Source organism: Heliangelus exortis, chromosome 7 (assembly GCF_036169615.1).
Source record: "Heliangelus exortis chromosome 7, bHelExo1.hap1, whole genome shotgun sequence".
Lineage (NCBI taxonomy): Eukaryota > Metazoa > Chordata > Aves > Apodiformes > Trochilidae > Heliangelus > Heliangelus exortis.
The window spans coordinates 10,133,769-10,153,341 of record NC_092428.1 but is presented as its reverse complement, the minus strand read 5'-3'; the positions used below and the strand labels follow the sequence as shown (position 1 = coordinate 10,153,341).

At 40.9% G+C, this 19,573-nt stretch overlaps 1 protein-coding gene across 7 annotated transcripts in view; it reads right to left on the bottom strand.

Moving 5' to 3' along the window:
• PANK1 (pantothenate kinase 1) overlaps nucleotides 1-19,097 on the bottom strand; it is a 36,447-nt gene extending 17,350 nt beyond the window's left edge. The window contains exons 1-4 of one of the 7 annotated variants that reach the window (XM_071748741.1): nucleotides 18,782-19,011; nucleotides 14,105-14,217; nucleotides 12,986-13,080; nucleotides 976-1,328 (exon numbers count right to left, since the gene is read on the bottom strand). In XM_071748741.1, coding sequence (XP_071604842.1) covers nucleotides 976-1,328; nucleotides 12,986-13,013 — 381 coding nt within the window. In that variant the 5' untranslated portion in view covers nucleotides 13,014-13,080; nucleotides 14,105-14,217; nucleotides 18,782-19,011. Of the gene's footprint in view, nucleotides 1-975; nucleotides 1,329-10,461; nucleotides 10,643-10,960; nucleotides 11,329-12,985; nucleotides 13,081-14,104; nucleotides 14,218-18,781 lie in introns of those variants that run through there. The other 6 variants (XM_071748740.1, XM_071748743.1, XM_071748744.1 and 3 more) reach the window with 6 other exon arrangements.
• Between the last annotated feature and the right edge of the window lie 476 nt (nucleotides 19,098-19,573).

Below are 19,573 nucleotides of genomic sequence, written 5' to 3'. Positions count from 1 at the left end.
AGAAGTGCCAGACCTGCCTGCCAAGTAAATCATTCACATTAATCTGAGTGAAGGTGCTCTGGTATAGGCAGACCAGTCATTCTGTTACAGAAGACAAATGTAGACACACTCACACAATAGGCAACTGACTCCCAAATGACTGTTTCTCTCTCGTGCAGTTTGTACAATGGCTCCCTGTGCCTCTGTCACCACAATCAATTTCTGCAGTGAGCATTCAGGAGCTCGGACTACTGCTGAAGTCCATATGAACAGCAGCATCCTGATACATGATTTACATCAGCTTCTGGAGCTCCCTGCAGAGGCTATTTTTAAATTCTTGGGGATCTGGGACCTATTTGTGGTGCACTGAAACACAGACTCAGTGTATTTCAATACATCGATATTCTCATAACATATTCACCAATTCCCACAACTAATTACCTTATGAACTGCTTTTCTTCACATGACATAGTCCCAGAAATTAAATTAAAAGCTAGTTGCTATTGTCACACTTCCATACATGGTTTCTCTCTCTGCTCCATACGCAGTCTTCCAGACTCTTAACTGCTTGAAGACCCATACAATAAGAAAGGAAACCACATCTTATTGCCAGCCTGTATGGTTTAATTTCTGTTTTTCTAATAGATATCCAGTTTGAGAAATGAATACCAGGTCTCAGGCTTCTAGGTTGTCATAAGTCATCTTCAGCTGATTGTGAAGCATCTGATGATCACAGCTGTACTCTAAAAGAAACCCCACATTAGCCAAAGACATCCTGCACAACAATACTTCAGTAGAAGCAAGTAGAATACCCTCCCCTGTCCTCCTTGATGTTCTCAGCAATTCTACCAATTAACAAATGTGAATTGATTCTGTTAGTCTTAAACAGCTAGAATGGACAAAGAAATGTTATTTTCTCTGCAATTTTTAATGAAGGATTCCCATGATGTTTTCCCAAAGTACTTCCCACTGAATCCTTATGAACTGTTCACATACCGTTCTAAAGTCCTCCTCAAACTTGTAAGCTCCACCTCCCGTGGCACAGAGCGTAGTGTGCAAACTGGAGAAATTCTTTTCACTGCCCATCTGTATGAACCTGTGCATGGCACAGCTGGGAAAGCGGATGAAGTGCAAGTTTCCTTTGCGTCCACACATAGTCAAATTTTTCAGTTCAAGATGGACATCACGAATGCCAGTTTTACCATAGGCTGTATTTGAGGTCAAGTATTTCCTAATGCTTTTCAGGTTTTCCACTTCCTCCTGTTCCTCTTCTGCAGTAATGTCCTTAGGTTCAAAGTAGACCAGTTTAACCAAAGTTCCACCGATATCCATTCCAAACCATGGAAATGCTAAGGACAAGAGGGTTGGGGAGAAAGAAAGAGAAAGTCACTATAAATATACAGGTTAGCCATATCACTTAAAACATTTGCTGAGCAATACACCTTGTGGTTACAATAGCAGCACCTTCTCCTGAAAGCTAGTGGTCACTTACGTCAAATTCAAATGTATTAAGCACCTCTCTAAGTCTTCATAAAGCCTCAGTTAAGAAAAAGAATAAAGAAAATCTCAAAACCCTTATCTGAAGAAGCAAGTTTTAATACTATGTGAATATTTTTTGCTCTTCAGTCAGCATCTCTTGGCAGAATACATTTACTGCATTTCACCCAGTCTGACTCCTGGCACAAATTCTTAAAATAGACTGAGAAGGGGAGGAGGAGGAAACATCCAAACAGGAGAACAAGATTTCTCAAGTCACGCTCCCACTGTGTAACATCTAAAATTGCCCTTCCAAGACCAGCTGAAATTTCCACAGTCACAAGACTGAGGAACAACAATATCCAACCCTCCCACTACGCTGCGAGTCTCCAGACTTCAACCCACCAGAAGCAGCAGCGCTGCTGGAAATGCACCATTACCTATTAGCAGAAAGAGAATGAGCTGGTTGAAGTTCAGTATTTACTATTGACAGTATTTTCTTTGAGCACAGGCTCCTTTTCTTGGCATATGTGTTAGCCTATCACGCAATTACATAAGAAATGACATTTGCTTCTCATCATATATATATTTGCCACAGCCAAAGGTCTACCAAAGCCTTTGTTGTGCTAATAGCAAGGAAAATCACTGTGGAGAACACAGACAGAAGACATTAACTGAACAAGGTTGTTCTGCCTGTTTTGCTTATTTTTACACTATTACATTTTAAATAGTAAGCCAGGTAACTTAAAAATCTAGACACAGGTACTGCAGAAGGAAGAAGCTAGTGATTCTTCTTAGAGAAATTAAAAGTATTGAGTAGGTGACTATCATCTAAGATCCATTTCTAAACCAGCAGTCACACAGTCACCTCCCTGCTTTTTGGGAGAGCCAGGCAGACTTGCTGGAAATGTGATTCTACCAACTAGGGCATCCCAACTTAGTGCTGATACAAACTGCAAACCTTGGATACCACATGCATTACTGATATTTCTGCCAGTGAACCTAAGTGGAAACAACTTGGGGTAAAGATTTTAATAAGCATAGGAGGTACTGATCAGGTAACCATAGCTCAGTATTATATTATTCAACCTCAGGCTGAAAGCAGCTTATAGTCTTTTACTTTTTACCACAATGATCTCCGCATCACTCTTGTCTGGCTGAATAATTCACAAGTTTAATTTCAGTTATTAACACACCCTTCCATAACCAATCCTTAAATGTCAAATGCTTAAAACTTACTTTGCTTCACTGCTATGCATACTAAATAATTGAGACAGATTCTCCCCCCTTTCCTAGGGGCAAGGAAGGCATAATGCAGAAAAAAACATGAAGGTACTTGCTTACAGTTCAGATTTTCTAAGAGCACCTACTGTTGTCACCTGTGGCAAAGTCTACTTTACTTTACCATGACCTACAAATTGTAAGACACAAAGACAGTGAAGTCTAATTTGAGGTTTTAGAAGCTTCCTGAAATGAGGAATTTGAAGCAAATATTTTTAAAATAGGCTTATTTAAAGAGGAAAAATGTTACCATACACTGACCTGTACCTCAAAAACTTGGGGAAGTACAAAGTAAATATTTAAGCAGAAGTGATCTGGTCCACGCTGTACAACACAGCAATGCAGTGGAGCTCAGGATGCCAATCCCATTAGTGATTTACACAAATCTTTATTTAAGCTACAGAGAACTTTAATTATCTGCCTCACTGGATCAGCAAGCCTCCTCCTGGGATGCACCTTAACTATGCAAGCAGGAAATTTCATTTTTAAAGCAGCACAGTTGGACAGTGCCATGTAGAACCACCTTCTAACTAAGCCAACTTCAAATTCTGTACATAAAGAGTATAAAATCTACCACAGTCTACCTGCACCAATAGTTACTTTAAAGCTGTTGTGTAGATTTAATCTTTAAGAGCGAGAAGAAACATTCTATCCTCCTATCCAACATAAGCCCAACAATAAAATTCCCAAGTGCTAACAGCTGACAGTTACTCACAAATGACTGCCAATACAATTTAACATTTTGAGCACACATGACTAAATTAACAGAGAATAAGTACAGTAGAAAACAACTGTGAACTTATTTCAAGACTGTATAGTTTTGTAATTTTGGGGACAGGTACACACTTAATGCTTACATTTTAAAAACAAGCAAAAATGCCAAAAGACTTTCTTTTTTTTTTATTTTATTCCCTCTGTGAATCTGACCTTTTTTCATTTTGTTGTGAGCCAAACAGAGCTGCAGAAAGAACTTTACTCCAAGAACAGCAGCAGCTTTTTTCCACACAAATAAAGAGCACATGATCAGCCCACAACTGACATTACAGTTACGCAAAACAGCAGCTTGGTTTTCTTTGCAGCTGCTAACAGCAGCTATGTTGAAATCACCTGCAATAAAGGTGGTAACTATTTTGACTGACTGGCCAGTTAGGACAAAACCCAAGTCTCAAAAGTTCCTGACAAGTCCCATTGAAATTCATATAACTTCTGTAAAACTGCTGTGACAGAAGAAGCTGTATTCCAGTGGTTATTTAAAAAATGTATTAATTTTATCTTGCTACTATCAGTATGTTCCAAACCGAAATGCACCACTGAAGCCTCATCAGCTCTTTTCAGTATCTTTAGATAACCCACCTTATCTGGCACCCATACAATTAAAACTTTCCTGACAACACTGAATGCAGTGCTAGTGGAAGTGTGCAGACTGCAAGGTTCTCCTGTGTTTTGCAGCCTCCCTGAGTACAGAGAGTAAGACCATTCAGAGGCCACCAAAATTATTAGGGCACTCATTGCTACAACCAGGGCGTACTTCTGTGGTTACAGTCTCCACAGACCTGAGGGAAAATGAAGGGGAAATGATGGTGGGGTTTTTTGGTTTGGATTGTTTAGGGGTTTTGTTGTTAGTTTTAAATTGGTAGTCCAGCATTTTATTGGTAACCTGCATAAATGTCCAGTTTCTTAAGAGCCAGGAAAGCCAGAAGAAGGAAGTGAAATCCATCACATCCACATTGTAGGCTGATAACAGTTTTTCAAAATTGTGTGATTTAGCATGAAAAATGAAGACACTGGATATGTAGCAGAAAATACCTATTGAATCAGTGCAATTTGTTGTTGTGGAAAAAATAAAACTATTCTACTGTCTTGCTACAATAAAGTAGGTCCTAAAAATAGCAAAAGCATAAAATGCAGTTCTAGGGCCTATAGAACTGATACAGAGAGCATCAAGATGAATCATGCGTTCTTTAAAGCCTAGCAAAAGATCAAAAGACTCTGCTTATCCTCTTAAGAAAAATCAATTATCCTTCTGTTAAACTGCACCAACTACTTTCTGGTTTGTTATCTTTAGATTAACATCTCCATTACTCCAAAATCTAGCTGCAGAAGCATGTGACAATGCAAACAGAAGGTATTTACAGCATTGCATAATTAAGTAATCTGATGCACACCAACAGCTGTGCTATCTAGGGGAAAGGTTCACTCACAAGAAATTCCATTATATGTTTTACCTAGTTTCTGCAAAAACTATGAAGACTATGAACCCATAAGACTATTCCCATAAGGGATATTCCACTGAGAATTCAACACATTTGATTAAAAAAAAAATCCTGTACTTAATGTGCAACATAAGGAGGAAGTTTAGACTGTAAAGATGAAATTATGACATGGACAAGATCAGGAGAAGCAGGAATGAAAGGGAATTCCTAGGTCACTAAGTAACATTTTCCTCCATTATACAGGATAACCAAGGGTCATCCTTTTTAGATGTTTAAACAACCACCACATACAATTAGCTGAATCTTCTTATTCCTCAGCTTTTAGAAAGTGATTGTGCCTGAAGTTTGATAGAGCTCTCTTCCCTCTACCTGGGCCCTAGATTTATTCATGTCAAACTTTCAACAGTTTTTTCTTTTGCCAAAACTGTTTCAGCCTACACATCTCCTAGAAGAGCTGTACCACGAACACAGGTACAGTATCTCAATTTTTTATCAATAACTTGAATGGTGGTACCAAAATTCTGATATCTCAGTCCTAAATCTCAGATGAAATATCTTAGGTTTAGCTGCTTTTTTCCTGGACACACATATGACAAAGCCACATTACTTAATTACATTTTTCATTTGCATTTAATTTGCATTGTTTGATGCTTTGAAAGTTTAAGAACCTTTTGTTTAAATTGGGACGGAAGAGGGGAGAGAGAGACAAAAATAAGAACAGAAAATAAAAACCAAAACAAGAGTCATATATAAGATGGAATAGTATTCTCAGCTTCTGAAAGCTGTTTTCTATTAAAAATTAAGATAATAGCTTACATATATTTTTCAAGTACTTCCTATTTTGCACCATTATTCTGAGTAACCCAAGCACATTGTAAAGTAGAAGTATTTGTACCCCTTTGAACAAAACAAATATGCATATATTAAAAAGTTAATTATGTCTGCTTAGTAATGGAAGTTTCTTCAGACCTTACAGAACTAGAGCTAAATAAACCATGCACATGCATGAGGTAAAGCTTTCTAATTCATTTTCAGCAGAATGCACCTATTGACTATCACCACAGCAGAAAATGAAAAAAAAATGCAAAAAACACCCAACCAAAAACCACAACACAAGCTCAAAAACTTCATACCCAAAAAGACACAGCTGTTTGCTGAACAGTTGTGACAATTCACAAATATGTACGTTACCACAAACTGATTTCTGAAGATAACAGTGGGAGACTAGGTTACTACCTAGCCTGTATAGATTCCTTACAAAAAAACAATGACCAAAAAAAACACAAAAATCCCCAAAACAAATAAACAAACAAAAAAAACCCAAAAAAACCAAACCCCAAACCAACCAACCAAAACCTCAACAAATAAAAGCCAAACTTGCAAAGCAATCATTAACTGTATAAGTTTCCCATTCCTCTTGTCAATGTGTTATCTTGTTAGTAAGGATGAGAAGCAGTTTTAACTCACAGGATGTTGAGCCACAAGCCAAGTAGTTCCGTTTGTTATGACCAGTTCTATTCCTTGGGCAACCTTTATTCCCACCTACATTAAAACCAGCTGGAACCTAACATTAATCACTTGAAGCAATTCCTGAGATGAAAAGACTGGGATATTCCAATGCCTTGGACAAAATTTCAGTAACCAACTTACTTACTTACTTTTTCTAACAAAGTACTTTGTCTCACTCCTATGTATTTCACCAAAATATACAACATTCAAAATTTGGCATCACTCCAAGTGAAAAAGCCTGGGTTTTCCAGTTTCCACCTAGCTTTAAACAGTACTACATAATCATGCTGCACTCAAATAATCACAGGTTTAACAACCTAATTACCAAAAGTGTTCTTTACTTGTAAATATACAACTCAAAGCGTTTAGAAATTACAACTAATATGTGTTATAACTGCTATGGTTAGACAGTCCATATGCCTCAAAATACACATTCTTTGACATCTTAACAATTACCAGCTGACTTGGAGTGAGATATAAGATACCAGTTTGAAGACAGACCCCAAAGCTTTATCTTAATTTAGGAAAAGCAACAAAACCAAGACATCCAGCTGGCTTCTTCCCTGTGTCTGATGTAGAATAATGCTGAGAAGCACCTGTCTAGTTAACTGCAATGCTGAAATCTTTGATCTGCTTGGTTACAATGCTGTTTCACAGAGATGGATGAAGGCACTTAACTGCTCTTTTTCTTTCTTCTATTCAAAGAACACTTTTGAACTGAACAACATGACACTTAAACAGGCTTTTGAAATTTGCAGAATTCACAGTTTCGGTATTTTAGTCTTTTCTGAAGCACTTCACAGTGCATGGCATCATAGAATCACAGAAAGTTAGGAGTTGGAAGGGACCACAAAACCCCCTGCCAAAACAGGGCACTTATAGCAGGGAACATGTCCAGGTGGTCTTTGAATGTCTCCAGGGAAGGAGACTCCACAACCTCCCTGGGCAGCCTGTGCCAGTGCCCTGTCACCCTCACAGTGAAAAAAATTCCTCCTTATATTTATACAGAACAACCTGTGCTCCAGTTTCTAACCATTGCTCCTTGTCCTGTTGTCAGTCACCCCTGAGAAAAGCTTGACTCTGTCCCCCTGGCACTTGTCCCTTACATATTTATAAACACTGATGAGGTCACCCCTCATTTTCCTCTTTTCCAAGCTGAAGAGACCCAGCTCCCTCAGTCTTTCATAGAATCATAGAATCATTGGCTGGGTTGGAAGGGACCTCATAGATCATCAAGTCCAGCCCTTCCCTCACAAGGGAAAGATGTCCTTCCTTTCCACTCCATCATCTTGGTTGCTCTGCACTGGACTATTTCACGCAGCTCTAAGTCCTTCTGGAACTGAAGGTCCCAGAACTGGACACAATATTCCAGAAGTGGCCTCACCGGGGCAGAGTAGAGGGGGAGGAGAACCTCTCTCCACCTACTAACCACCCCCTTCTAATGCACCCCAGGATGCCATTGGCCTTCTTGGCCACAAGGACACATTGTTGGCTCATGGTCATCCTTCCATCCACCAACACCCCCAGGTCCCTTTCCCCTGTGCTGCTCTCCAACAGCTCAGTCCCCAGCCTATACTGGTACCTGGGATTGTTTCCCAGATGCAAGACTTTACACTTGCCCTTGTTGTAATTAATTAAATTTCTCCCTGCCCCACTCTCAGGCCTGTTCAGGTCCCTCTGCACAGCCTCCTGGGGTGTCAGCCACTCCTACCAGTGTCATCAGCAAACTTGCTGATAGTGCACTCTATTTCTTCATCCAGGTCATCAATAAATATATTGAATAGTACTGGTCCCAGTAGTGACCCTTGAGGGACTCCACTAGAAACAGACTTCCAGGTATACTTTATCCCATTGACTACAACTCTCTGGCTTCTCTCCTTCAGCCAGCTCCTGATCCACCTCACTACCCCATCATCCAGGCCACACTTCTTCAGTTTAGCTCCAAGGATGCTGTGGGAGACAGTGTCACTCATAACAGATACTCACCTGTATCCATTACACTGTGCTGTGATACAGAAAGGTAATCCAAACCCTAATCTCACAAAGGGTCCGCACTAATGATTTGAACCAGAAAACTGACATCAGCCTAACATCCCTAACAACTCATCTCATTCAGCTAAAGAAAATAACAAAGACAAGCCTCCAAGCAGCAGGTGAATCAAAAGGAAGATAGGTTAGTCCCCAGATCCTCTCTCACCACAGACTAATTAGCAAAGCACGCTGGTTTCCCAGGAAATCTTCCCTTCTCAGAAAATAAAAAAGAAGACCTTGGAATATAAAAGTCTACTTCATTTTGGCAGAAGCAAAAACAATCAGGAAAACATACAATTTACAAAGATTTAAAGAAATTGTTGCCAGAGAAAGACAGGTTGCTTTTCTTAAAATATTGGGAAATGCCTGTTATCTCATCATCTTCTCCACAAGGCAAAGCAAACCTTGCAATCAATACTGAAGTCTTACAAGCCATGTGGCAATGGCACTTCATTTTGCAATGTGTCCTTAAGCACACACAGAACAAACATCTGCAAAGGCTGGAATTAAATACAAAAAACAGCAAAATGGGACTGCATAGTATTCAATAGCAATAGCTACAATGGAAAGCTATACAGTACAAGAACAACTGGGCTGTAATTTAATGGATTTATTTAAGCTAGTGAAAACATGCAATCATATTTTCCTTCAAGACTAACACTAAATTGTAAATTTATAAGTGTACAAAATTAAAAAAAATTAATCACATTAATCAAAAAGCTCAAGTTCAGCGAGAATTAATGTATTTAATTTAGCAAATAAATTACCAACAAATAGTTGGTACAACAAATTACCAACAATAGTCCTACAAAGCACTTCCCTCATCTGCTGGTTTCATGAAATACATTACACACAATACATTAAACCCCATCACTAGCTAGCATACCAATTAGGAAACGAAGTCAGTCATGTACATTCTTTTACCTTGATGGGCTCTTTTTCCCCTCAAGATGGCGAGGAAAACAACATATTTCCCATTTTTTCTTATTAATGTGTTTCTGTGAGTCCTGAAAAGCTTTATTCTTGGCTTCAAAATAGTTTTTAATATTATGAAGAGTGGGATTTGCAACTGCCTCTCCTTAGTTACACCCAAATCAAAATGTAAATTAGTTCACTTTCTACAATTTTTGTTTCTGAATGAAAATGTGAAGCTAGACAAAACCTACAAAAGCAGTTTATGGCAGAGAATTATTTGGTCACCAATATGCTGAATTTGGTAACAGTATCTACAGGTATTGTAAGCTCTATGTGAGCTATCAATAGAACACAAAAAGGGAAAGTTGTATGTGTAGCTCAGCAAACATTGAAAAAGTTGGAGACTGCACTGGCTAATAAGCAGCTCTGTGAAGGCTGCAGCTCTTTAAGGCTGTTTCTGACTATTTTGTTCTGTTTATACAGAAAAGGCTTTTTAAATGTTGATTAAGAAAAAAAAAAAAAAAGAAAAAAGAAAAAAAAAATCCAGAGTAGCTGAATGTACTCCTCTTCATACTGAGTAGAAACATCTTTAAGTTTTGGCAGTGGGTAACTGTGGTCCTGACTATCCCCAGTTACCCTTGGAACATGCTGAACTTTTAACAAAGAAGCAAACATTTCATGGCTTTATTAGAAGGGTTAGTAAAGTAGGACTGCAAGAAACGGAGCATTATTTTCCTTTGCATTGTTTTACTTGTAGAGTTCACCAGGGAATTAATAAATAGCTTCAAACCTACAAATAAGAAGTTAGCTATGATCAAGTAAATAAAATATACTATTAAGCAATAAGCCTCATACAATTAAGTACTGTACAAATACGGATGTCAGACTCATACTTTTTTTTTTTTTCTTTTCAGAATAATTTGCACTTAGCTCCCAGGTCTACTTTTTTCTTAATTCTAACTACGTTTGGAGAAGAAGCGCGCACTAAGCCCGCAGAGCCATCCCAGCACTCACTGCACAGCAGCACCAAGGTCGGCCCCCCCCGGGCGTTACTTACAGTGCTGCTTGGGCACTATGAGCTTCATGGGCGCGTCGGGGAGCGGCGGCAGCCGGCGGGACTCTGGGCGCCGCCCGACGCGGTGCACGACGCGGGGCAGAGCTGAGAGTCACCGCCCGTCCCCGTTTGTGCCGGGCCGCCGGGCCGCCGCTCCCCGCCCGCCGCCGCCCCATTGGCGCAGGGAGGGCTCGGCCCACACGGCAGCGGGGCCGTGCCCGAGTGCTGCCGCCGCATTGGCCGGCACCGGGAGCCCTCGCTCCGCCCGCCCGGTCTGCCGGCGGTAGAGGGGAGGAGGAAGGTAGAACGCCGGCGGCTCGGGAGCCGGGTGGCTGGCAGCCCTGGCCGGGCAGCGCTCTGCAGGGGGGGCGGAGCGGGACCCGTGGTCCCCGACACCGGGCCCGTGTAGAGGGCCGCCGGGCTGCGGCAGTGCCGCACGAAAGGGGCCGCGTCGCCGAGCGGAGCCGACACCGCCCCGCAGTGCCGCCGCGCTCACACTTACGTGGCCTGTGCCGCCGGCCCGAGTCCATTCTCCGGCGTAGCCTGCATTTCTTGGCCGGGGAGCCGTGGCTGAGCGGCGGCAGCTCCGGGCGGAGCAGCAGCGGGTGCGGTGCCTCCCCGCAGCCGCCGTTACCCAGCGGCTGGTTAGAGGAGTGGAAGCCATTCTGCAACAACCCGCCGAGCAGCGAGCAGGAGGTGGCGGGTGGCGGCCCCGCCGGGTTAGCTGCCTGGGCGCGGAGCTGTTCGCCCATGGCGGCCGCCTGTCCTCTTTGTCTCCCGGCTCAGCTCTGTCTGGGCGCGGCGGAGCCCCGGCTCACGCCGCCGCCCGTGCCCGCAGCTCCGTGCGCTGGGGATGCGGCGCCCGCCCCCCGCCGCCGGTAGCGCACGGCGCAGGCGTCCTCACCGCAGCGCTGCAGGGGGGCGGCCACCGCCCTCCGCCGGGGACACCGCGACCCCCACCCCCGCTCTGCTATCGTACGTGTTCCCGACCACCGCGCTGGGCACCTGCGCGCCTCCGCAAGCAGGCCCAGGAGCGCGCTGGGGCGGGTGGGCCCTCCCTGTCTCCCTCTCTCCTTCTCTCCCTGCCCCGGCCCCCCTACTCGCACGGTTCAGGCTGGCAAGGGCAATGTGACACAGGGATCTGGCACGTCGTGCCGCTGCAGTGTGACTTCGCTCCCGTGACCCCATCGCTGGTGCGCATCGGCCCCTGAAACCGGCTGCGGTGTCACGGTCGTTTCAGAGTTATCCACAGGCACACTCGTGTGACTCGGGGATCCGTGTGTGGGAGACCTCTGTGTCCAAGATCACGGCTATGCCTTGTACCTCACACCAAGGTATTTGTGCATCAGCATCAATGTTCAAGCTTTTGTCTACATTGTCACGTGTTTCCTCAAGTGTGACCTTGAACGTGTCTGACCTCATGTTATTTTAGTATCTTGGCTTTCTGTGCACAGCACTGATAATACCGTGACTGAGATTTACTCCCCGACCACTGGGTGATCCAAATGTAAAATGTTTTTTGAATGAAATATATTAAATACCAATCGGACATAAACCCAGGCGCGGCCTGTGCTGTGGGATCATGTGTATACTTGAAAAGAAACACTAATGGCTCTGCACATGAAGGTCATTTGTTCATACAGACTGCCAGTCACTATATGGATGATTGTCCTTGAAGCAAAAACAGGTCATATAATGGCTCCTCCTTACACATCAATTAGTATAGGACACAGGCCCTCCACTAAAAAAACCTATTGAGAATGAAGAGCTACTCCAACTGCCTCCAAAAAGAGACACTATATTAAGTAATTTCTTCATGAGAGGTAATGTGACATTCTCTCCTCTTCTTGGCTGGGACCAGAACATTACATTTAGGTAACTGGGCACAGGCCACAGAAAAAACATGCACATGAAGTTGGGGAAATGCAGAAGGAGTGTTTGAGAACAAACAAAAGTAAAATTTTCTTCCTAAAAAACAGCAACCACTGTTCTGAAGATGATTAAAACACTAAATTTTCCTCATATCATAATGCACAAACAAATGCTGTGATTGCAAGCCCAAAAGCCCAGAAGAGGGCAGAAAGCAAGGAGGCTATACACATTGCTAGAAGTTGTGGTGCTTCCAAAACTACTAAATTCTTTGAGAACTCCCTAAATTACTGAATTATGCTTAAACTAAAAACCAGAAGGCTGCTGCCTGGATTGCCAGGGATCTCCTTACCACTTGTTGGTAGGTCTAGGCAGCTGCCTGGTTACACTTTATGAACTTGCCTTGTTAATTTCAGACTGCTCAGGATATGAGGAATACTTGCTGCTGATGTCCCCTTCTCCATCCCTGACACAGAAACTGACTGCAAATGCAACCAGCCCAATGCAGAAGAGGAGGTCATTCCTTCACACCTTTTTCTCTGCAATTTCAATATAACTGGGAGCATACACATGGGCTGTTACCATATCTCAGGTAAAGGGTGTCAGCTTTTTACCTTACTCCAAAAAAAAGCAAGACCACCTTTAATTGCACACTTACATTTCCTTGTGGCAGGACAGCAGTCCATCCACCAACACTGCAATGGAATATTGTACCTGTTTCAAGTACAGTAACCACTTTTAGGCACTAAATTTCTGGAATAATTAACAAAGGATTAAATAAAAACACTAAGTTTTTTTCTAGGAAATGGAAGATTTTAAGGGTTATTCAATTCTGGAACATACAATAGCAAAGGAAATACATTCCTTGAAAAAAAAATCAGATACTGTTGATTTGGTTTGGGTATATTCACATATATCAAAAAGAAAGTGCCAAGTCTGAGGGCCAGAATTTCTTCCTATTTTCTTTTCAGAACTGGGAAAAAACAATACTCTTGGCATATACACAGGACCATTGGCAGACACATTTAAAATATATTTTAATGCTCTTTTTCACCTACTTTAAATTGCAGGGCTAGAAGACCAGCAGTCAAACATAACTATATGATGACAAATGATAGATGTATAAATCAAATGGGACAAAATAGCTCTAAAAATGTGTAGAATTCTCCTGTGGAAAATGCAATGACTGAGTATTTGAAAAGGGACATAAACAGCTCTCTTATTACCAGCATGGTCACAGGAAAGCTAAGCCTTACTATCACAACAGCTAACTAGGACAAGAATTCTGCATCCCCTAAACACTGATGAATTGAAGCAGGAAAAGTGACTGCAAATGACAGAGGATATGAAGGGCAAAAATTGAGTCATTTGTCTACATCTTTGCCAGACTGAGGCCTAGAAAGATTCGATTGAGACCATCAGTTCCTTTTCTTCCCACCTACCTCTTGGTACAGGTTTATTTCAATGACACTTAAAACCTGTTGATTTAATGAAGAAAAGCCCCATTCCCCTTCAGAATTGAAGATTATTTCCCTTTCACTGACCTACAGGGAGAGAAAGATGGAGAAAGGCACTCTGTCTTAACAAGAACTTATCTTTCTTTCACTTCACTGCTGACAAATAGGGCTTAGATAGATCTCCTGGCCTAAGTGTAAAGGCAGTGTGAATACTACCTGAAAAAAGCTGTCTGGACTAGGACATAACTTACATATCTAACAACAATAGCCAGGACCAGGGAGTAACAGTCAGAAGAGTACATAGTGTAGTCTGATCTTACCAGCCTGCCCATCCCTTTGGCCAGACTTTGCAGTGGCCCAAGTGGTATTTACAGTTATCTTCTGGCAGTTCTGAGATGAAGTTAAAGATTGTGGTTGCCATCTTTCATCCCAACTGAAAAAAAAAAAGCATGCAGCAGTCACAAAACAGTGAGAACCTTTTCCTTCTAAAATCTTCCCTGCTGGTACCTCCATATCTCTGTGCCCAACTAGACCATTGCAGCTTCATTTGCAGGTGCCTTTACTCTCCACAAGTTTAATTGGTCCCTGGAAGAGCTGTAGGTGCCCTTCTTTTACAGGAAAAAAAAGTGCCTTAGTTCAGACATTTCAAATAAAAGTCCCCAAATTAGTAAGCATTTAAAATCTAGTCCTTGATTATTGTGCCTAGAAGCACAAGCCTGTGAACATAAAGTATCTGCTGAAGGCAAATCATCCTTTTTTCATGCCATAGTTTCTATTATGCAGAGCACTTGTAAAAAATGAAAAGCCAGGTAAAGGGATGCAAATCTCTAGATATGTAAAAAAACCAAAAATCTCATTTGACATACCCTCTCATTTGCCCTCATTCACTCTTATCTCATACCTAAGTATTTGGCTCAGTGTACTGCTGTTTAACTATCAAACTTAAATATAGAAAATGTAATTGGAAAACATGCAACTTAACAACCCACTGATTGAGAAATACTCTTCACCATCATAAAAAAATTACTGCAAAAAGTGGCAGAGTATTTGATAGAAAAAACAATGGTCTTTGTTCCTGACTGCTTCCTTATACACAATTACCCTTGTGTATGTATACATACTGGGTTTGCTTGGCTGAACATCTTCACTATTTTTTTCAACTCAGCATTTTTATATGGTCCTTCATAAAGCCATCAGGAAGGAAGTGACAGTTTCAAAACAAGCACTTTGAAAGACAACTACAGACTGGCTGACAATTACAAGGGACTCCCTTCCTCATTCAGCAGTGCCACATCAGAATGATGTGACATGAGAAACTGGTTCTCTTATCAATACTCAGCTGCATGGGGAGTCTTCATTTGCATTGGTCTGCATTTCCAGAGCTTCACAGAATCATAGTATGGTTTAATCACAGTATGGTTTTGGTTCGAAGGTACCTTAAAAATCATCTAGTTCCAACCCCCTTGCATGGGCAGGGACACCTCCCACTAGACCAGGTTGCTCAAACCCTTCCAAAAAGCACCCCATAAAAAAGTACCCAAAATGTCAGCTTAAATGCTGACAAGAAATTCCCAAAAGCATTCATGATTATGGATCAGATTAAGAACAGGGAAACAGACTTTCTATGTTTGACTGTTGAAGATTAAAAAAAAAAGCATCTCTGAACTATTTATTCTAGCTAGACACACATACCTCCAACACAGACAAAAGTGGATTACTTCTCTAATTCAGATAGGAACATACAGTGTCAGAGCAGAGATGACAAAGAGCTTTTATTTTCCTTCTCCAAACTAGTTCACAGACGGGAATCAGTGCACAGTGGAAACACACCACACCCTTGGTATCACCTCTCAACCATCTTCAGCAGTAGAAAAGTGTATGTCTGAATTAACATTTAAGCACAGGTTTACATCCCAACACCACAACTAATCTGGAGTTAAAAATTCAGTACTTGAACAATCTGGCATTAGTTATACTATTATTAGTTAGATAAACCCAGTATTTGTTTAGGTTTTTGATGCTGAAGAAACATTTAATATGTCCTTGTGAGATTAAGCTGAAATCACAGACAATAAAACCCCAAAGCTCATCTTTTTAGATAGAAATCTTTTTTCATGTTTGTGAAGAATGAGAGCCTTCTGTAGGAAGGGCTGTGCTACAAATGACAAATTTGTTCCTAAAGGTTCTAACTATTTAGTAACAAAGAAGGGAAACAACCAAACATTGTGTTGACATTGGGTTGGTTTGTCATAGTTACATCCCCTGATATTCCTTGGACTTGTGACCTTTCAGAGTAATTATTACAGTGAACAGTCTATTTTGTACAATGCATTTTTTTTTTTTTTTTGTTCAAGAGGCCAATTTAGAGCTTTCAGTTTTCACAAGGCCCATACAAAACATGTACACATGCAAAAAAGAAAGCCAGAACCATAATAGACTTCTGTCTTCTCATTGGATGCACCGTACAAAAAAACTGCAAAAACAAACCAACAATATAAAGTAACTTCCAGGGCCTCTCCTGCATAGGAGGCAAGATGCATTTCAGTGCAGACATTGTAGTGTCACCAAAATATTTGTCTTCTTTTACAAAAACATAACTAACACAAGCTTACACTTGGTCTAGTGGGAACTTAAGACTCGAAGAGACCGTGTCGGTCATTGAAACAAGTTCTTTCACTCAATGATTAACCTAAAAGGGTCTAAGAAACACACATCTGGTACCACAAAGCACAACAGATTTTCTACTAGTGACATGTAACTGAATGCCTTGGGACCAAAGCATTATTTTGACACTGTCAGGTTCCATTCAGCAGAATTTCTGAATTCTCTTGCTCCACGTGACAATATAGCAAATGGAATATTAGGGCTCAGATCCACACTGACTGAAATGCCCAGCAGGAGCCAGCAAACTGGCAGGGGATCACTAACAACTGTTAACAGCCAAGGGTCAGCCACCAACAGCCTTTTTGGTGGGGCAGGGGGATACTCCGGAGAGGTGAAATTCCTGGAGCCTGAATCAGCCTTAACAATGGTGGGAAATTTTAGGGGTGAGATTCCAGGGGCCTGAATCAACCTTGAGAGTGGTGGGAAACACGGTGTACATATGGAACACTGCAGTGTTGTAGCGTTCATCTGTTGTCACCTACCACCAAGCTGCCACCCTGCGCTGGACCTTTGCCCCATCTGGAATTGGATTCCCATCCCAAAGAGGAAGGATTGCTGCACACCTCTGGATCTGTGGGTGGTGATATCCCTCTCTTTCTCTCCCTAACTCTTTTTCTCTCCCTCATTCTTTTCTTTGCCCTCTCTCTATCTCTTTCTCCTTTTTCCTTGTGACATATCTGCCATATCTTCATGGGGTTATAACACTTTGCCCATGTCATTTGTCAAATAAAACTTTATGCTTGCACCCGACCCTTGGTGCTTGGACTTTGTTCTCACGGATCCGAATTTTAAGTTACATTGACCAATAGGGTAGATCGTAACAAACACTCACTTAAAACATTCTAACTAGGTACATTTATTCTTTTTAACCCAGAATTGTAAATCAGACTTTTTATTTCATGAACACTGCTAACCAAATTTGTTGTATTTATACTTAATCGTGACATTGAAGTTGGATAAATAAACTACAGTGTTACTTTTGATGTCAGCAATTTCACTCATGGAAAGACAACAAAAGCATTGGGTATCTCCTGTAAAACAGGAGACAAAGATACTTTTTTTAATCATAAAAACTCTTTATATCTGCTGAAACAGAACTGATAAAGCTAAGATATCAATCTCATACTTTTTGCCTGACTTGTCTAAAAGTACCAAGCACCAACTGATCTGCTTTTCCTCCATTTATAAAGTTTACTTTAAATGCCAAAGGAGACACGTAGCTTACCTTTACTCCATTTCCTCTCAGAAGGAAATGAGAAAAAAAACCCACCAAAACACACAAGCCACAAAGGAAGATACAGCTACCCCATCAGACGAAGGTATGAGGAAAATACTGCTGTAGTGGTTATGAGGTATCAGTGGTCAAGGATTGCAAATAAGGTAATTCCCACAAACTACATGACATGATCTGGTCTCTACTCCCAGGCACAAATGAACTCTAGCATAAACTGGAATTTACATGCCTGACCTAAAATCCTAAACTAAGAAAACTTGTCAGATTTATGACAAGTTTTCAGACATTAGATCATCCCAGAACACAAACTAAACTACAAATGCATACATAAACCAAGTACTTTGTAGAGCAGAATCTTGCATTTTGAAGCAAATGCAAACAGTGCTGGACTGACACATCATGACTACTTTCATAGGATTAGCAAAAAATAATTAATCAATGAAAACATTAAAAAAAAAAACCCTCCAACAAAACAAACAAACAAACAAAAACAAACCACCAGAGAGGTCTCTTTCCTGCAGAGAGAAACCAGGCTGGAGCCCTAGTTTTAGTCAGCTAGAAAGTCTGTGGTTTAAAACAAAAAAAAAATTAGGAAAAAGGAAGAAGATACTAACACAGTTCTGAATTTAAATACTTTGCACTTATGTAGTGCTCTGTAACCATGTATCTTCAGACACTTCACAAAATGGAAATAGGTAATCTTGTCACATCCTATTTAAGAACCAAAAGTAACAATACCAAAACAAAAAGTAATTAGAGCTCAGTAGGGAATTGCTGACAGGTCTCACCTTCAAACTAAAACCTCTCTTTGGATCAGTTTTACCCAAAATGGAAATAAAATACCCACGCTCCAACTGGAAAATGTAGTTGCAGTATTTCAGAGTAATTTTCAGATTTTAAACTCATTTGCCCAGGCAGGGGCAGTGCTGCAATGGAAATCTGAAAGACTTCTGTTTGAAAAACAACAGAATATCTCAATTCTCATTTTTCTGAGCCAATGATGCAAGAAACACCTTCAGTTCCCTAGAAGTTGCAATGTCAGCAAATTTGCTATTAATCTAGAAAAGCTTTGGGTTGGCTGATTAGCCACCAAACTTACATTTCATTAGATAGGACACGATGTCTTCGATTTGATCTTGTGGGGTCCTGGAAAGACTCCTTCTCCATGTTTCTTATCAAAAACAGGATCCATTTAAGTTTAAAAATCAATCAAACAATGGATTGCTTGCAGCTTCAGCAAATAAACTCATTAGTATTAGCTTCCTTCGTTGAAGCTCCTTGAGCGTATTGGAAACATACATTTTCACTGCACTGACATTTTGCTGTTCTGCTTGTGAAAATCAGTGAAAAGCTACTTATTTATCTTTGCACGGACATCCACCTAAGTTATGTCATTTGGCTGTTACCAGCATGATCAAAGTTCTAGGCACACAGGTTACTGACCTCAAAACACACTGTTCAAAATCCTTGTTTGACATTGTTTATGTTATTCTCTACGTCAATAGTTATTTGATCTGTTGTCTAGATTATTTACAGCTGAACAAAATAAAGAGAATAGAAATTACTACTCAATATGGTTTTTCTTAAGACATTCTCCTGCCCCAGTACAGGAATAATTTCAGCTATACTAGCAAATAGTCTCCTTTTTAATAATAAGGAAGTATGGGTATCTAAACTGAACATGGATAATGTCTAATGTTATTAGAAACTTAAACTCCCAGTTTAAGAAACATAAACACATTACTAAAATGTGCCAAACTTTGATTAATATTTGCATAATCTTTGCTTTGTGGAGCTAACATCTGACTTCCTAGGGGAAGAGTATATGTAGAGCCAAATGAACCCGGGTTTGTAGCAACATGTGACACTGAACTTCAATATAAGTTAATGG